Raw genomic sequence first — 20,416 nt, 5'->3', positions numbered from 1 at the left:
CCCTAGTCGGTGTGAGGTGTCCTGCACGGTTAGCACATGTCTGCCCTGGTCCGCTCTAGTTGTCTCTAGTCGGCCCAAGCAGGCTTTCTTTTGTTTGTGTTACTGCTCACTGGCGCACGGTAAATATGATTTGTTCTTTCAACACTTGATTGTGTTTTCAATGTGCTAACTGGCTAACAAGCGTCAAGACGTTCTCACAGTTTCCCTGTTGGAATGACGATTACAGACAACTGCCGTCTGCTGGTATGGACATTTATTTCCTCTCACGCAGGCGCAGAACGTACATGCATATTGACAGTCAGTTTGATGGGTTCATGTGCACCTTTTTGGCCAAGTCCCATGACTTGAGGCGGTGGCAGATGGCTTTTGTCGCCAGTTCTCTGATGTTGGTGTGGTGTGTTTGGGTCTTGAGAGTATAAACACTGGTATTGCTACTTTAACTTAAGCACAAGATTTGAGTACTTCTTCTACCCCTGCCTACAGCTTCACAATAAGTAACCAATCACCAAACAAAATGATATACTGTTGTATGACATAAAAGAGAGAAAACAACAAAAAGAGCACAACTATTTTTTTAGAAAAAGACTTGTCAGACCTCGCTCCAAATATTTTTCAAAATAAAAGGAGTGAAGTTGTTACCCTCCAGAAGCTCCTCAAAGTCGTCCACAAAGAACTCTCTTAACGGCGGTCGTTTGGGTCTCTTCAGGGTGTTGACAAGTTGCTGGATTTTGGCTGAAACTCTACTGCTGACTGGAACACCTGCAGAGGATCGCACACACACACACACACACACACACACACACACACACACACACATTAATGTAAGTCCTACACCGAATTACTTATTGTGCTCTCACAGGTGCGCGTGTTGAAGTAGTCGTCACTTTCTACTGAGCGATATCCTGAGTGCACCCCTGACACATAAAAACATCCACAAGTTTTAAATCTACATCAAAGTAGCATGCTGTCCTCGAGTGAGCAATCAGCGGAGCTGCCGCTGAACATGACACTCTGTGATGGCAGAGACGTGAAAACGGCATACGGGATGAGGTACAAATTGCTCTTTCATTCAGGGCTGATTTTAAACCCAATAGAGTGTGTAGCTGTAAGACGGAGAGGTGGGATGAAGTCTAAGCGCTGAGATGTGAAGGCAAATAGATGTTTTGGCAGACTTGTTTGGGGCAGCTGGGTGAGCCAAAGACGCAAGTGAACGTTGGCAAACGAAGAAATCAGTGCACTGTAAAATCCTGTGGAGGCAGAGTATGTGTGTCTCTGGATGCAACAGTCAGGAGTCCCTCAGTCAGTCCTCTGGTGAGCTTTCTATTTTTGTCTCCACCAAGCCACGGTGAAGAAATCTTTGTGGCTGAACACATACTAAATAAACAAAGGCGACATGCCACATTTACATGAATTCTTTCTTTTTCTTTCATTCTTCAGTGCTGGACTGTTTCACATCTGAACATTCAGACAGTGTCTTCATACTGAATGCAAAATAAGTAAGTACTAAGTAGAAACATTTTCAACTTTGATGGACATGTATCTGCCTTATTTCACCTGCCAAAATGTAAAGACTCATTCACTCATGTCAGTATTTTTTTAAGATTGTTTTATGGGCTTTTACCTTTATAATAAAGGACAGCTGTGTAAAAGGCAGAAAGAGAGGGAACAGCATGCAGCAGGTGAGCTACTGGGTGCCTCCACTTATGTCAGTATTGATTTAATATCTAATATTGCTTCTGCTCTAAAATTCTGAACACTTTTTAATGTCCACCAACAATGTCTTATATTGGGAGTTTCTGCTAAAGTAGCCAGGGTGAGATGAAGCAGAAATCAGAATTAGTATATCACAAAAATTGCCTTGAAACTTCAAATAAATAATAATAATAATAATAATAAAGGATATACTCAAAGAGCAAGAGACAAGGTGCTAAAAAACAAAAAAACAAAGAAGCAAAAACAGCTTTAAAAAGGAGGCACAATAACTGCTTTGAACAAAAAAATCTAATAAAATAAAAAATAATCAGTAACCACAATTACCACCTTGCAGTTGCATGCCTGCGCCAACCACTTAAGTTGCAGTTGCAGTTCACATGTTTGTCGAGACTCATATGTAGCCGTGACAGTTGACAATGTTCAAATACGGATGTTGGTGCAGAGAAGCTACAAATTCTAAAACCTTCATCACAAACCTCTTTACCTGGCGGCACAGAAGATCTGTACATTTAACACAGTTTCAAGGTGGACATCCAAGATTAGTGCCACCAATTCAGTATCTAACCAAATGTCTCCCCTTCTGTTCCTGATTTATGATGATGATTAATTACCAGACGGTTTTTGCAGAACATTACCATGCCACGGTGGAGTCAACCTTTGACCTTTTGGATAGAAATTGATATCACTCCATAATTTTGTTACACATTTGTGAGAAATTTTGTCATAATTAGCAAAGGAACTCTTGAGCTATGTCTAGAAACGTGTTTTTTTGAGGTCACAGTGACCTTGACCTTTAAACAGCAAACCCTTCATTTTTGAGTCCAAGTGCACGTTTGTGCCAAATTTCAAGAAATTCCTTCTAGGCATTCTTTAGATTTGACATTCACGAGAACAAGACAGACGGACTGACAACCCGAAAACATAATGCCTCTGGCCATGAAGCATAAAAATAACACTGATGATCGCTAGAATCTGATCAAAAATAAAATACATTTTACTGGTGCAAACTGAGTGTGAATGTGATCATAAATTGCAAATGTTATTTTTTTGTAGGTCAGTAATAGGAGTGAAATCCCCTAAACACAAGATAAATGGGGCAAAAGAAATCCCTCCCAGACTATAAATGAAACATTAAATCCTCAAAAATTTAAAAGTCTAAATCTCTGAAAACAAAATGCACAAGACTCATAGTGAGCAACATAATACAAAGATGACTAAATCCTCTCCGTGTTTTAAAAGAGGGCCTCAGCATTGCTGCGTTTCTTTCAGCCAAACATCCCAATAAGCTCCCATCTGTAAACTCTGGCACCTGATCCGTCAATCTGCTTCGCTCTGAGCTGTTTTCAACATCTCGTCCATTTCGGCATCGATCATGGTGTCTGATGAATAACTCCGTCTGCTGCAGCTTCATGTCCCTCCAGAGACAGAAACATTAAACTATGAACCAGCAAACTGACGTCCTTCGTCATTTCTGAAGAGTCTACAGAAAAATCTACACTGTCAGATGATACATTAGTCAACAGAGGGCTGATTTTGGAGGCTCTCATTTTTTGTTTTGTTCAGACATCAGTGGGCAATTGTGCAAAAAAAACTATGATGTTATGAAAAAATCTCTATAGTTTCATTGCAAAAGTGAACACAAATATATATAATATATATATAATATGTGTCCGATTTTTCTGAAATATGCATCATTTCATAATAGAAATTCATTTGTATACGGTATAGAACATTTCATATTTGGATGCTATATAATGTGACCAAACATTATTTAAAATAAAGACATAAGAGATTAAAAAGCAGGGAAAAAAGTTGAAGCAAATATTTCTAAACAAATAAATGAAGAGTAATTAGCGCCAATAAAAACTATGCATAGGTGAAGAAAGATACAGATGAAGACTCATGAAATGCAAGTTTATATTGATGAGTTGTTTTTTTAAGTTTTACTTTTAATTCACCGTTCATGTGACCTAAAAAACTGCAAAACATGCTCTTAGCATTTCTTCACATGAAAAAAAACCAAACACATTAATACATTTTACATCAGAGCAGCAGGAGGCCTGTCATGTTTAAAAGTGCCCCAGTGACTCTTTTTTCTGATTCAGACTCAAAATTTGAAGCTTTCATGTTTTCCCACAAAATAAAACACATCACACATGGATGTGCTGGTGATTTTCCATCACGTCAGACTGCAGAGTCAGACCTGAGGCTCCTGAACAAACAAAACAGCTGGTCTTTAATATGTCTTTTACACGACTCTGAAGTCCTCCAATCACTCACCAGACGTCACAATCAGCGAAGAAACAAAAAGGAAGTGAGTTGTACTCAGATTAAATCAGCTCTCCGAAGCATAAAGTCTGCAAATTTAATCAGCTGTTCGAGCCCTATTAACTTTAGAACCACAGTTCCTGGTTTCATCTAAAGACAATATTCCAAAAACTTACTTCAGCCTGATTTTGGCATACTTTTTTATGCCTCCATGTCAGCAATAGCCATGGCCAGAGATATTACATTTTTGGGTTTTCCATATGTCTGTCTGTACATCTGTCCATAAGTCCATCTGTACATTCATCTGTTTGACCATCTGTACGTCCGTCTATACGTCCTTCTCATTTTTGTCAATGCAATATGTCAAGAATGCCTTGAAGGAATCTCTTCAAATTTGGCAAAAACATCCACTTGGGCTCAGTGATGAACTCATTGGATTTCGATGGTCATAGGTGGAAAGTCAAGGTCACTGTGACCTTACCAAACATGCTTTTGGCCATAACTCAAGAATTCATACAGTAAGTATGACAGAAATTCACAAAAAATGTCTAATAGGATAAAATGATTAAGTGATAACATTTTATATCAGAAAAGTCAAAGGTCAAAGGTTAGCTTCACTGTGACATCATAATGTTCTGAAAAAACACTGTTCTTGCCATTACTCAACATCATACCTCAGGAACATAAATGGTGACACTGGTAATCTTAGCTACCCCACAACCCCCACCTCTATTTTTTATATTGTCACTACAATTATCTCTGACACCTCCGATCTCTTCTCCCCAGATCATATCCCAGGCCCTCACTCACCGTCTCCGGTCTCCATTAGCTCAGCGTTGCCGTACTTGGGCGTCTGTCTCTGGGTCGCGGTGCCGCCGCCTGGGGCTCTCTCCACCTGGATCCCGTCAGAGGTGTTGGCGGTGTTGTTGGTGTAGCCGGTGACATCTGGAGGGGCAGAGTGGTTCTCTGGGATGTGAGAAAACGGGGGGAATCAAGGAGTGAAGCAAAGGCCTAGTTAGTTCCCCCACACCCCCACACATCCTGCCACTTAGACATTTTTAATGCAGACTCTTACAATCAGGACCAGGATGTATGTAGTTATGGTTCAAATAGACGTCTCACTGTTGTAATACAGAACAATCATAACAAGGAATTTAAACCACAAGATAAATAAGAACATTAGAAAAGGCAACTTTCTTCTGAAATGTCATTTGGCAAAAACGGTTAAAGCAGAGGCACTTAAAGTAGTTGAAGTGTCAACTGAAATTAAAGCAATGAAAGGGGTTGAAGTGTCAGTTGCAGTGTAAGATGAGCAAAAGTTTCAGTTGAGCTGCATGGCCAAAGTTGAGGTGTATTTTGAAGAGTATATTCTGAAAGCAGTTGAAATGTAAGTGCTGAAAACTAGGTGTCACTTCAAGCAACAGCTGACTTGTACTGTAAAGGTCGCAAACATTTGAGGTATTACTTTAAATGCCACTTGAATCTAAGTACTGAAAGCAGCTGAAGTGTCAGGTGAAGTGTAAGTACCACGAAGAAATCAGGTGTCAGTTAAAATTTCCATCAAACTGCAAAGCTGGGTTTATGCTTGCTGTAGTGTCTCTGTTGTTTAGTTGCACAAGCCAAAAATTATGTCAGCACCCGTTTTGTGTAAAGCAAAAAGGCTATGCAAGTTGTTGCTGTACCTGATCTTTCGCCACCAAATTTCTGTTACTAGGAGTCTGCTGCACACATGCAGCTTTTCGGACAGACAAGGCCATAAATACTGCTAAAAGCAAATAAATCTAGAATTAAAATAATTAATCATTATTTATTATTAACATGTCTCTGTATTTTAAAAAGACATCCCCTTTGTTTTTGTATATGCTTCGAGAATATGAGATCTTAAAAATCTACATTTTAGTAAATATTTTGCCAGCTGAACCACATTTATACACATTCAGCCATTTAACACTTTGTTTCATTATAATACATTTTTTGTGCCAAATATTTAACTCCTTTTCTTACAGAGATTCTAAAATGGCAGTAAGTATGTCCATAAATATTTCATATGAGATATGGGTTCACAATTAATTACAATTCCTCCTCGGCTTTGAAGGTTTGGATATTTAGTCTATATCATTTTGCCAGTGCCAGTAAACTGTTGAATCCATCGTCACAGAATATTTTGTTTGTAGTTCTCTGATGTTTGAGAAACTACTGCACTAACGTGTTGATCATAAATGCCTTGCCATGTTTCACTTTAAATGTCAATTAAATGTGCACTCTGTTTGGAGTTGAGGTGTTAAAGTCTCAGTTTATATGTTTTGCTTAAAGCAGTGGAAGTGTCAAACAAACTGTAAGGGTTGAAATTTATTTTTGGCAAACTAGTCTGAGGGCAAAAATGATGAGAAACATTGTGCTGATTAAATGGATGTTAACTAAGTGGTGTTTTAAGCTCGGTAACTTCAAAAGAGAACTTGATTCTGATTAAATATAAAGTTGGATTAAAATGAAATTGATGTGTCCAATGATAGAAAACTAAGGATGACAAAAGAGCACAACAAAACAGAAAGTTATTAACTTTAGCAATTAAAGCAACTTCAGTATGCAGCCTAATTGAAGTATATTTCTCTAGATACAGTTATTTATTATTTATTCTCAGACTTATGAATAATAAATGCTAATGCACAGCAAGTTAACTAAAATGGCTGCAAAACAGCTGCCTGATGATGAATTCCACTTCACATTTGTATATTTATCAAATGATTTATATGGGCAGAATTAAGAAACAAACTGCTAAATTGAAGTAAGAACAAGGAAATTAAAAAACTCACGAGTATGTCATGTTTGTTTTCTATCACTGACATCCTGCAACAAAACTTCAGGAAAATGATGTTCCAGCTTTAGTGATCTGTCACACTTCAAACATACACCAAAAAGCACCAGAACCAGCACTGCAACTCACAAACGTCTCATTTCAGACTACCCACCACCACATACTGTGACGTCTCCTTTTCTCTGAGGAAAGAAACGACTCCATTTCCATCAACACCCACACCTTAACATTTCTTTTTAGCTCATTTCTCCCCCGTATTTTGTGCCACATTTGTAGATTGTGTTTCAGCCTATCTGCTGCGCCTGATGTTTCAAAGCTTCCACCATGCCTCAAATTTTTCACATTTACCTCTTTTCAAGAGGCTCAGCTGCTGTTCAACAACATCAAACAGTGTTTACTGTTCTGCCCGAGGGAATCTTTACTTTGAGTGGTCGAAGCATGAAATGACGCGGGGGGAAAGATGTGTGTTGAATCTAGTGTGTCGATGGAGCCTGCTGTGTCGTTTACTGTCCCTTTGCGTTCACTGAGTTCTCAATCAATTCAGTTCTATAGAACATGTCGGCGTGTATATTGGTCTTACATGCTCAGGTTACAGGGTTGCAGGGCTCTCAATGGTCCACCATGTCTTTAAAGGAGAACTACACCCATTTTCAAAGTTCATACATGTTACTTCTATGGTCTAAGACTGTCAAAAATACCAGTAACATACACAATGTGCCTCCAAATCCAAAAACTGGAGTCATAAAACTCAAATTTGTGATGTCATAGAGTCTAAAGTTTGGAGCTGCTCCATGGACAATGAATTTGACAAGATATATTAAATTAGATGATACTGAGAGCTCTCACGGGGACAGTCTAAGAACATGGGTATATTTTTGGTTTTACAGCTACAAATACAAATAAAGTCCATTTGAGTATATAAAAAATAAATAAAATAAAACAAACTATTTGTGGGTCAACAAAATCAGGCTCCTGTTCATTGTCAATGGAGCAGCTCAGGACTTTACTTGATGACTCACCAGTTTGAGACTTACTTCTCTAGTTTCTGGCTTTGAGAGAGAGTAGCTCATGTTCACAAATACTGATTGAACTTTCCTCAGCCATGGAAATTACATATTGGAATTTTTAATTTGGGTGGTTTTCCCTTTAAGGGACTTTGGGCATTTGAGAAACTCTTTCTAACTGCTGCTTAATTGATCCCTGGAGGTCAGAGGTTCAGATGTAGAACAACCAGAGAGCTCATGAGGACGGAAAATAGCTTCAAATGGAAAATGTGAGGTTTCATTTTACATTACCACAGCAGGAAGTGGTGTAGATCAGTGGCTCTCAAACAGGGGTCTGGGGACGCCCAAGGGTCCTTAAGGAAGCTCCAGGGGATCCCCAGAAAAATAAGAAATAGTCTATTTTTACTATGTAATTTTCTGTAGAAGTGAGCTCAGTGTGAGTAAGGGCCATAAGAGGGACAACCCTGATCATAGGTTTCACTTCCTTCACTTTGTTAATTTTCTCTGCAACTTTAGTTGACAACTATACAATTCTGGTCTTAATCATATTTTACGACCAAAATATTTTCAGATGGAAGTCCTCAAAGTGAAATCTTATTGAATGTGGGTCCGTGACCTAATGTGCATCGATTAAGGAGTGGTATGAGAAAGGTTGAGAACCACTAGTGTCAATGATATGTTGAAATTCCAAGTCATGAGAAGCCTGTTGCAACTGTAGGTATCTGACGCCAAAAAGGATTTTCCTTGGACAGTTTTAAAAGGTGTTGCATGAGTTCAGTTTTTCACGAGACACAATAATATATATGAAGATGTGTCTTGCTAAAAAGCACTTTTGCAGAGTGGGGTTTTGAAATAATCAAGTATTCAAACAACAGTCTGTTGATACTAAATCACTAACTTGAAAACCACCTGCATAATGTAAAATATGCATGATAAACAACCACAATTTCCAAAGATGAGATAAAGAAAGGTCAATCAACGACAAGATGAACCTCTTCACATGTATAAATACTCATGCATTTATGTATGAATGAATAAGAAGTAGTGGGAAAAGAATGAGTGCAAGGTATTTACAACAAAGATAACCCACTGAAGTCCGGAAAAGCTAACATTTTAGAGATCAAAATTTTTCACATGATTGCATTGGAAACCAAGCGTGGAGTGTGTGCCTCTTTTCTTTATGCTGCGTCTGAAACCTCAAAGAATTGGATGCCAAGAGAGGTTGCCACTTAAGATGATTTAAAAGAGGAATCTGGAATCTTGATGCCTTGCCTCTCCACTCCCTTATTTCCCCTCAGCTTCCCTCAGGGAGCTCCTCTGCTTAAGTCAAGGACCAAAAGATAAAGGGAACCAAACTACTTCAGCCCTCCGCATGTCACAGCAGGAGGGTTCCTGCAGTGAAAAGGAAGCAGAGCAAGTTACATTTGCATGCTTTTATTCTGAAGTGCTGCTCATGTTTACAAAGAAACCATTCTGTCATCAGGCTGCCAATGAATCCACTTGTGATTTCTTTAAAAACCTTATTTTTTCAAATGTTAAAATGAATGGATATTAATTTCTCTTTTAGAAATTATTGACATACACTAGGAGTGCAGAATATTAGAAATTATGTCTATAATGCTGTCCATTAACCTGATGTTTTAACAACCACCACTCTTCTGGTTTCAGTCTTTCCACCACATGATGGACCTAGCTGCAGGGATTTGCCGTGATTATTATAGATCCAGCACTAATGTTGGGTTATAAAGTCTAGCTTACAGTAAACTTCAAGGTCATCCTAAAGCTTCCTGGGTGGGGTTGAGGTCAGGGCTCTGTGCAGATCAGTCAACTTCTTCCATGACACTGTGGAAAAACAATTTCTTTAAAGCTGGGTTTACATGGACACTGTCATTCTGTAAAAGTACAGGGCATCCCCAAACTTTAGCAACAAAGGTGGAGGAAAACTATTGTCTATATATTGTTGCATTAAAATTTCCCTGTATTGATACTGATGGGCCCAAACTGTGCAATAGAGCTCCAGACCAAAAGTACACAAAAGGATATGGAAAGTCATGTCCATATACTTTTGGCCATACATTTTATCACTAAGACGCATTAAAACTTTCCTTACTCACTATATTTCTATTATTTTCACTCTCCACTTATACATATTGAACTGAATTAAACATGTTGAGTATTCAAAGAAACAAAACCCACAAACTGCCAGCGTTAGAACAAAGACGATTTTGCTCTCAGTCTCCCTCTTACTTAATATTTCATCATCGCTTGTTCTCTCTGAGAGAAAAATAAACATATACACTACACTTCCTGACTTCCTGACTGCATTTGTTTTGTCTATAGCTATATGATTTAGCGTACTTTTGAGCCAGATGCATCCTATTAACAGATGCTTCTGGAAAGGTTTATCATGATCTATTCATGTCACGTCTTTTCCATCCATTCATGCCAATAGCTCTGACTAAGGCTAAACTGAAGAGCTGAGAGTGTCAAAAAAAGAAAGATATACTGTGGAAGGACAAAGAAACAAGGGAAGAGAGAGGTAGAGGGAGATGATTCCCAGCAAAGCACCGAGCCAAAGCCAGCGAGACCAAACAGAATTCTTTATCCAGACATGGACTGCATATCAATACTGCAGCATACAGCACAGGCATGCTAATTACTGTAGCACGCTGTACATTCTGTCTCTGCAACATCTGGGCTGTCTGTTTGAGCTACACTGAACTAGACATGCACTCTATGAAGTCGCATGTTGTTTATCTGCCAGGGAATGTGTGTGTGAGTGTCCAGTGACCTCATCAGAATGTATTTATGATGATGTGTGACAGGGAGAAATATCAGCCAGGGCTGAGGAGGAGGAAGATGATGATGATGAATGCCGCCTTCGCTGCTGGAATACCAATCAGGCCGGCCGCAGAGACTGATTCAGGGCCGGTACACCTCTACCTCCTCCAGTGGGTCAAGGAGGGTTCAAAAGTGGCTCTATGGTTAAAGATACTTTGGCTGAAAGGTCGAACTGAAGTCGACTAATCAAGGCAAGCAAGCAGGCAAATTATGACTGTAATCTGCAGAAAAACATCAACATTTGAGCAGAAAAGTAGTTAGTCGTGTGAAAACTCAATACCACCACAAAGAGCTGCAGGGAGGAGGCAGTGGTGGTGTTTATGTGCATATAGTTTTTTAGTTTTTTATTTTATTTATTTATTTTTTTTTACAAAATATCATTGTTAATGACCAATAAGGTGATATTTTTCTGACCTTAATTAAATTCATTCTTAAATGAAGTCCTGAATGAATTTTTCATTCTTAATTTTTAAGTCAGAATGGACAACGAATCCTTAAAGTGCTTAGAAGAGCTAAAGTTTGAGACCTGAGTCCAAATCTTCCGTCAAACAGACAAGAGTTAACACTGTCACTGTTGATGCGGACCTCAAATAGACAGTCTAAAACATGTTTACTGCGCTTTACAAATGTGGAATTTCTGTTCTGCATCTGTTTCACTTTAACAAGAGAAAAGGCTTTATGGATGTCAACTGTGCACTGTTTAGAGTTCAAGAATCTCATTGGGAACTTTCCCAAAAGGTGTAGTCTGAAAGTTTTTTGTATCTTCAGACAGTCTTTTTCCAAAACAAGTGTTTGGTAGGCAACAAGTCCTTCAAAGTAACTTCGCTTTAGAACAACACAAAGAAGTCATGATGTGACAATGTTAACTTTTGGCACAAATGCAGCTACATTAGGTTTAAAGAAGATAGACTTGTCTAGTATTTGGCCAGTAATAATACTATACTAGATAGTTTTTCAATCAAACTTGGCATCTCCACACCTATAACAGCTGGACTCTGACATGACTTTGCCTTGTGTTATTACTTGCCTTTTTGAAAAGGCTTATGTAAAGCACTTTGGATTGCCTTACAAATAAGCGTACCTTACCTCACCTTTACATTGGTAGAGATGTTTATGTTGGCATAACATCTTATATAAGTTCTGATGTTATTTAAGTTTATGCAACAGTTTCTGTATAGTAAGAATAGGCTGACAGGTGGACTATGCTCAGGTCATGTTTCTATTTACTATAATAAAGTGCTAGAATACATAAAGTTGTCATTTAGGAAAGGTGATGTGGCTGTCATGTGGTTTTCAGTGTGTGTTTAACAAAAATTTTGGACAACTAGGTGCACAGAAGAGGCACATGAGTCTGTGTAGGTTGGAGCTGATGGAAGTTTCTGACATTGTGATACAGTTTAATGAGCTTAGGTTTATGGTGTACTGGAACATTAAGTCAGTAGTGAACCGGGCGAGACGTAAATTGGATGAGAATCACCTGCTGTGATGTTGTAATCTATAGTCTCTTTCACACATGCACTGCAACCCTGAACTTATCTTGACACTACCTTACATTAGGAGCTGAATGTTAAATCACCAAGGTCCAAATCAGTTGCACCACACATTAAGCAGACTTTACTCTTGCAGCTCCTTTGTACAATGTCAGTGTAATATGTGATTGAGCCCATGTGTGAACAGAGCAGGTCATTATTCAGAGAACTCTCAGCAAGAGAGTGGGGCGTGGCTTTTCTATCATGCAGGAGGCACAAAAACCTAAAGAATACAAATAGCTGAAGCTAAAGAACAACATTTACAGAAGGACGTAAATGAACTTCTTTTCGTAAGAGCTAAAATTGCAAGAACAATTTAAAAAATGGGAAGAGACCCTTGCCATTGTTGTTTATGACCACTTTACAAACAAAGCACACTCATTTCAGCAGTTTATTTTTTGCCTCCTGCACACTCAACACAGGTGTTACCCCTCACCTAAACCAAATTATTTCCAGTATGTGACAAGGCTTCTCCATTCATCCATCTATTTGTATTTGCTTATCCGGAGCCAGATCATGGAGGCAGCAGGCTAAGCAAAGTACTCCAGACATCCCCTCTCCTCAGTGAGCTTTCCAGCTCCTCCTGGAGGATCTCGAGTTGTTTCCAGGCCAGATGTCATATATTATCCTTTTGGCATGTTCTGGGTCTGCCCCGAGGCCTCCTACCAGTTGGACTTGCCCAATACATCTCTAACCGCACCAAGACCTCAAGATACTTGAACTCTTTCACTTAGAGAAACTCTCTCCCAACTCACAGGGAGCAATCCACAGACTGTCATGTGCTTCATGTGTGAAAGAGATACTCTGGATAATTTCACGACATTATTCTCTGCACATTCTATGGAATTCATATGAGAAAACTGCTTATGTTCAAATAAACCCTCATTAAAGTATTCCTGTCCTGCTGTGGGTACAGCCTGTCCTCACAAAAAAGATTCAACTTACACTAATTCATTGGAACATGAGTCAAAACTAAGATACTATGCAGACTAAGTGGCCTAACTTGATGCAATGTCAAACAGCTTTACCCAAGAGAATGAGTTGAACTTTATAAAGCTACTACAGTCAAGACAGCTCATAGGGAAAAAAACACAATCAACAGCGAAAAACTGCCCTCACACCAGCGTTACCAGACACCTGATGAATAGCATCCAGGAAGATGCTGAACCTTTACTCCTAAGAGACCTCACAGTATTCCCCTGACAGATATACAGCCCTGACAGGGAGGCAGAGCTACACTGCAATCCCAGTGGACCTCATCCAGACTCCAGCCTTAATTACATTGAATATGGGAACACTTCCAACACAGTGTTAATGGATTCAGGGTATATATATTTTTCTGAGAGTGATGAATGGCTGATTAAAAGGTCCAGTATTCAGCCTTTTCTTTAACTGTATGCTCATTGTTCACCACAGTGTGGATTGCTTTGTATTCTCAAGCAATCTAAGAGAAGTGGAGGGAGCCACTCCAGTAAATGAGAGAGTCAGCTGCTGTCTTTTCACATGCCAAGCAGCCAGTTGACTGATGGAGTCTTCAGGTTGTACCTCTTGTGCGCAGTGAACCAATATTATTCAAGTTCGCTTTTAAAGTCTGACTGTTAATGAGGACCTTTTTTTCCACCAGACAAAAGGAATCGTTACACTCTATGATGCAGTATTTATGATTCCAGGTAGCAGATTTGAGGAATACTGCATTACAAAAAGGCAAAACTAAGGGCTAGGCACTCAGCCTACATTCCTCCACCATCTGCTTTCTGGCTTAGATGAAAAGCCGTTTTTGAAAGCAGATTGCCTGTGGCTGAGCAAACAACTTAAAACATGCTGCATAATTAGCCAAATCAATAAACAACACCAAACAGAGTAACCTTGAAAAGAGAAAAAGCTGCAATCTAGCCCTGCTTATAAGCATTGTTGATTCTCATCATCAACAATATACACTCTAAAAAGCTGTGAGCACCAGCTTTTTTGTTATAATCCATACAACAACACAATACTTTCATGCATCTACAACAACGCTCAATGCTAGTGAGGTTAGCATTGACATACTTTCTTCTGCACTTTCACAACAGGGCTTATTTAATTATCACGAAGCAACCAACGAGAGGCACAACTCTAACAGCAAGCACATGACGGAGGACACTGAGGGAAAAGAGTCACTGCAGCTTATAAGGGGAAAAATTCGACATCCCTGCCGTGAGCTGTGAGAGGGATGGCAGGAGACTGACCCTGCTTCTTCTCTCTGTCAGCCATGCTCCGATCTCAACTTACCGGAGCGCTGTAGCCCAGAGTTTCCATTCTCTACCAGGCCAGCTGGCAATGCCCTCCTCCTCCTCCTCAAGGAGAGGTGGGTTAAAAGGCCTGCATGTGAGGAACAAGAAGGGAGGGGAATCTTGAAAAGTTGTGTTAAGTCCTGTGACATTCAGGAATCTCACTTTAAGAGCACTGCAGTTTTGTCTCTTTGCACAGTGCAGTTATATATTCTTAAAGGAGCAGTTTACCCCAACACCAAAAATACATATTTGTTCTTCTTGAAAACATCTGAAAAAAAAATTAACAGCAATATCTCTTTCTTAAAATCACAACTCAGCTACTTAAAATTATCCACAGACCTTGTTGTGAATAGTTTCATGTAGGACCTATTTTCTTTCAACTAAACTACATCTGCCAGCTGTATAATTATGAAGAAGTGCTAGGAAGAGTGCATCTACTCATGGATGAGAGGCTCGTGCTTGTGAAAATGTGAGATGTAAACATTATTGGCATTATTGGATTATATAGTAACTGGGTCATGATTACAGGAAAGAGAAAATGCTGTTCAATTTTTTAAATGTACTTTTTGGTACGTTGAGCACCACAATCCGAGTGCCATCTAGTGTAATTATATTGAACAGAAGGCAGATATCTCTACAGCCAATATTTTCACGCTCAGAAACTCACATCTAAACAATCTAGATATAAAAATAGCACTACAGGTAAGTGTAAAAAGATGTATTTTCAATTTTGTGGTAAACTGTCCCTTTAAAAAAAATAAAATGTATATATATATAAACACTTTAGTTTAGCAGATAACTACCAGCTAACCTACCTTGACTTTCAAAGTATTCAAAATTATTATTATTATTACTGTTTAAGTATTAGTATAGATCATTATCTGTCTATTAAATTACATACAAAAACCATGTGTCACATTTGTAATGACATTGTTTCTCTTTTCAGGGAAGGAAACAACTTTTTTTTGGTACCTTTACTAGATTGTCTTGTTCTGTAGGAATGCCTTAAAATATTGGGTGTAGCTAACAACTGGTACAACTAGCTGACTCAAGTTTAAGTCTCTCTTTTGGCTGGTTTATCTTCACCTGTATACATATCTGCGTTGACATCCAAACAAGGCCTGCACTTTCACAGATGTTCCACAGATGATGGTGGACTCAGGGAAAAGAAAAACTTTTAAATAAACTGTCTTCTCACACTGGAACAATGTAAAAGGTCAGAGGTGGTTATTTTTGGTGAAGTGACAATGATTTCAAAGGCTCTTATAAATAGCAATCTCAGTCAATTCTTGTATTTCTAATTTTTTGCCGTTACTTAATTTGGACAGCTTTGGAAGATGGAATATCTCCATGCACTTTTTATGTGAATATTTTTTTTAACCCTTTGTAGCAATTCAATTCCAAGTTTGTTTTATATTCATGGCTGTTTTTGTGCTGCCTTCTTTCCAAGGTGTAATAAAATGAGAAAAAGAAGGAAGCAAAGATAAAGTAAAAGCTCTAATTATACAATAATTTACTGATATACTGTAGAGCTAGTTGTAAAAAGACAATCTAAAATCTGACATTAAAATGAAATCAATTAATATACAAAGGGCCAAATCAATTGATCTGAGAAAGAAACAGAGAAGTTACTTTGTCTTTGTGCTTTCAGGTGCTTGAGATTAAAAATATTTAAACTTTCATCAAAAGAGCACCACATGTCTCTGAACGGTTTTCAATAATCACAGAGCAACAGGAGCAGCGTAAACAAGCACTTAGTGCTGTTATCTGAAACAAAAGAGGCACCCGGTGACACAAACACAGTGTGCTCTATTGAAACTAAACTTGGCCAAAAGTCAACCACAACAACCACATTGTCTACAACGATCCAATGAAAGGGATGAAAGGAGGGACGACAGATTGGGGAGACGGAACAAAAAGTTATCTGCACGAGCAGGCCGAGCAGTTCTGATAAGAGCTGAATAAAAAACGAGGCTGCACGGAAAACAATCTCCCTTAAGTATTAACACACATACACGGAAAACACACGCAAACTGCTGCTTTGGTCTTGAGTGAGGAAATGAGAAACAGGGCTATAACTCACACACGTGCACACGTTGAGGATTTCCTCTGTGATAAACATAAAGAAAGGACTCGCTGAAACTTCAGGCCAGTTGAGAAATGTACAACATGATGTGATGTAGTGGGGATTTTTAGTCTAATATACATTTTTTATTTTATTTTCAGTAAGTGAGAGCTGCCAATTTTTGTTAATTTTCTGGGGGGTTTTTTGCGTATCTTTGTTCAGTTTGTGATTTCATTTTACCTTAGGGCCATTTTGTTTGTTATTTTGGCCAGAACTCTGTTTATGCTTCCCTATTTGGCAATAAAAGGTTAAACTGCTGACCAGCGAACTCAAACTCTTCATATTGCTTTATGTTTCCCCCCTACGCTAGACCATCTTGGGGTCATAACATTACATTATCAGGGTTTTATGAATAAAAGTAAACCTGGAATCATTCCCCATCACTTAAAGGTGGTGTAGCATCACAGTGATGCTGGGTGTGTGGTTGACCCACAGGTGTGACTACTTTGGTAATATTCCTGACCTGAGAGTGATAGTCAAAGAGCTGCAGGTTCACTGGAATATAAAGTAGGACAGCAGACTGAGGAGTCTGAATGCAGAATTAGTTCTCATAATTATATAATAATCTCCCAGAAGTCAGTTTCAGTTATTCAATACGATGTGTTCCTTAAAATCTCTGAAAGCAATTAAGGGAACCTTTGTTACTCAAACATACTCTTCCCAAAACTTAGGAATAAAATGTCTTTATTTTTTTGCCAGCTATAGTTGGCAATTCTAAAGTAACAATAATGTCAATTTGTTTGAATGCTGTGCATTATTTTGAAGCTAAGTACCAAAACTTTTATTTTTTTAGTTGCAGCAGGGAAAATTTCACCCCAAACACCTAAAACGGGGAGCTGCTTTTAACTTTATACCTGCAGTTTATCTTCAGATTTTATTCGACCACTGAAATAAAACTGTCAATAACTTCAGCATCTTTCTCAGTTTGTTGTTTGGACCAGACTCGTGCTGACTTGTGAGTGTCGTGCTGCAGAAGCTGTCATGCTTTCAGCCGCTCCTTTGGTAACAACTTTCTGACTTTGCTAATTTGAGACTGCGGGGAACGATGACACAGGAAATCAGTGGAAACTAACAAACTAGAGAACCAACAGCGTCGCACAGAACCTCTCCTGTCACATCTGAGCTGTGTGGGAGCTGAAAGCTGGCTGGGCGGAGCTGGCAGGGGGCCCTCTGTGTGTCTGTCCATGCATTATCTTCAGAGCTGGGTACCAACGGTGCCAGCATGAAAACAATTTAACATTTAGTCACAACGTTACCTCAGCAAACAGCAGGAGGAGGCACAAACAGGATTCTGTGACAGCAGCAGGCCAGTTCGTCACTTTCATGTGTGTACTGTAGGTTTTGAAAATTGGCTGAAGCAGTTGGAAAGGAAGTTTCACCCTGCTGTATGTGCTGCTGCAACACTCTGCCCTTTGAGCCGTGCAGGAGAACGGTGTGTTAGTGTGGTTAGGAGTTCACTCTCTGTCCTTTGTCTGTTTCAAAACTGAACAGGTGTTACACACTGTACATGACCTGCAGACATTATCTCTCAGTCAACACATTAATTTTCACAGTGTGTCTAGTGTTGTCACTGTCTTTTTTCTGTGGCTGAGTGAAAAACATCTTATATGTATATTCTTATAATAAAATTATAAATAAGATGATTGTCAGAGTTTTAATGTTCCTCCATTCTCTGTATTGAAATTTTTGTTATTGTGGCTACTGCATTTTTCCACAGCATATATATTATAGAATTTAGAATTTTAATTTAGACAATACATAATTCAATTAATTCAATTTAATAAAATTTATTTTGATTTCATTTTGGCTTGAAATACTTTAGATGATTTGTCCTAATATATGTTAATTATTTTAATTTGGTGCTAATCAGTCAAATAAAAAACAGATGTCTTCAAATTTGGTGATTTCGAATCTTTAAGTGAAAGTTTAGAACAAAGACATGATGTAAAAAAAAAAAAAAAACTAATTCTTCCTAATTAATAAAATAGTTAAATATTTTTTCACAGGATACTTTTTTTATTTTTAAATTTGCAATATACTTTTCGTCAGAAAAACTGATTAGATGTTAATGGCACAACAATATGATAAGGAGCATCATGCCAGATCTGATTCACGGCTGCTGTATGTGGGCATTCAGATCATGAAACATTCAAACCTTCATAATTTTTTTAGTGGACTTTGGACTTTAGTGTACCTACAACATTAGTGAATGACAAATCAAGCATGTTCCTTAAAGAGGAAAGAAGATGATGAATTGCAGAAGGCATTGTTAAAAAAGACGGGCTCTCTCTTAGATCTTTAAAAAAAAAAAAGGAAAGAAAAGTAATAATCAAGAGCCTGAGGCCATGTGGCTCAATGAACAAAGTTTCAATAAAAGTTAGTCAAAATAAAATCCAGACATAATAGCAGCTGCAAAAAGAAAGGTTGTAACTGCAGTAATTTCAGACATGTGGCACGTAGCAGAACACATGCCAAACACAGAGTTACAGGAAGCAGAGGCACTGTAAAAACCTGCATTTATAAACTGTACACAAGAATACGAGCCCCCCAAATAAACACACTTAACCACCAAACATCCCCAGTTAACACATTTAAACTTCAAAAGACTAAACAGTGAGCCGACCCACTCACTACACACACACACACACAAACACACACAATCATCCCAGCCAAACACACTTTTATTAGAAACTTCTCAACAGCCAACTAACTTTACCTACAATAAATAAACTCAAGGATAAGTTGCTTTATTTAAAGATGAAATCACACATGCTTTGAAGTCCCTGCTACAGTTATTTTGGCCTTGTTGTTCCCAAACTAGGATATACAGGGTCTTATGAGGTTTTTCTGGCAAAATATGAAATAGCTCAAAGGTGCAGGCAGCAATTTTTAACCTGTACACTTTGTCAAATTCAGCAAATATTGTCTAACAATCTGCTAACTAGGCCTGCATGACATGCAAAAGCACAATCTTTTTGACAGATTGTGTGATATGGGTGGCAATAGTAGGAATAGTAATGTATCATAATGTTTCAGTAAATGAAATGGCAATGGTAAATGTAAAGGCATGTTGTGACATTTTACCCTTACCAAAAGTTGCAGCTCTTGCGATGTGGATATTGGCCATATTGCCATTTTGACAATATTTCAGTTAATTGGGCAGCCCTACCGCTAGCTGTCGGTTCTGTGTGTGCTGAAGAAAAAAGTAAAGAGATGTCAAAGGTGTCTGGAAAGATGTTTGAATGTGGCTAAGTGCCTCTTTTTTGTTTTCGGAAGTTTTCTAGTGTCAAGCTTTAGCCAAAGGTGTAAGAAGCTGGTTAAGGGTATAAAAGACTGTATTTTGCCAGTTTTATGTAGATATCTCTAGAGACATCAGTGGCTTTCTAGACTTTCTTTACAATGTTTAAATGTGGCAAAGGACTTCTCTCTTTTGTTCCTTATGTTTTCTGTAGTTTGTCAAAACAAAAAGGAGCCAAGGGCTTTAGGAGTTGGATCAGGGTGTCTTGTCTTTCTTAAATCCGTCTGGACTTTGCTGCAGAAGTTTGCTTTGAGCTAAGACTGTCTGTGTTTGGGTGTTTTATCTGGTTTAGGATGTCTTTTGTTTGCTAATGGTGTCTCTGTTATTTGCTAAAGGTGTTTGCATTTGACTAAAGGTGTCTGGACTTTAATTATTTGGCGTTTGCTAAGGAAGCCTGAAGATTTCTAAGAAGGTCTCTCGGATTTTCTTAAAGAGTTTCTGTTTGTCTAAGATTGTCAAGACTTTTCTGAGGGTATCTGATTGTAAATAAAAGGTTTCTAAAGTTGGCTAAGGGTGTACTCCATTTGCTAATAAAAGTTTGTATTTTGCTAAA

General features: G+C 38.4%; 1 protein-coding gene across 8 annotated transcripts in view; it reads right to left on the bottom strand.

Moving 5' to 3' along the window:
- LOC121951317 (disco-interacting protein 2 homolog C) overlaps positions 1-20,416 on the bottom strand; it is a 224,121-nt gene that overhangs the window by 66,445 nt on the left and 137,260 nt on the right. For 7 of the 8 annotated variants that reach the window (XM_088085027.1, XM_088085029.1, XM_088085028.1 and 4 more), the window contains exons 6-8: positions 14,439-14,528; positions 4,792-4,947; positions 640-759 (exon numbers count right to left, since the gene is read on the bottom strand). In XM_088085027.1, coding sequence (XP_087941153.1) covers positions 640-759; positions 4,792-4,947; positions 14,439-14,528 — 366 coding nt within the window. The remainder of the gene's footprint in view (positions 1-639; positions 760-4,791; positions 4,948-14,438; positions 14,529-20,416) is intronic. The other variant, XM_042497594.2, reaches the window with a different exon arrangement.

The sequence above is a fragment of the Plectropomus leopardus genome, chromosome 12 (genome assembly GCF_026936395.1).
Source record: "Plectropomus leopardus strain MGB_pleo_1.0 chromosome 12, ASM2693639v1, whole genome shotgun sequence".
NCBI lineage: Eukaryota > Metazoa > Chordata > Actinopteri > Perciformes > Serranidae > Plectropomus > Plectropomus leopardus.
Note: the sequence above shows the minus strand (reverse complement) of the source record. Positions and strands in the feature narration are given on the sequence as shown.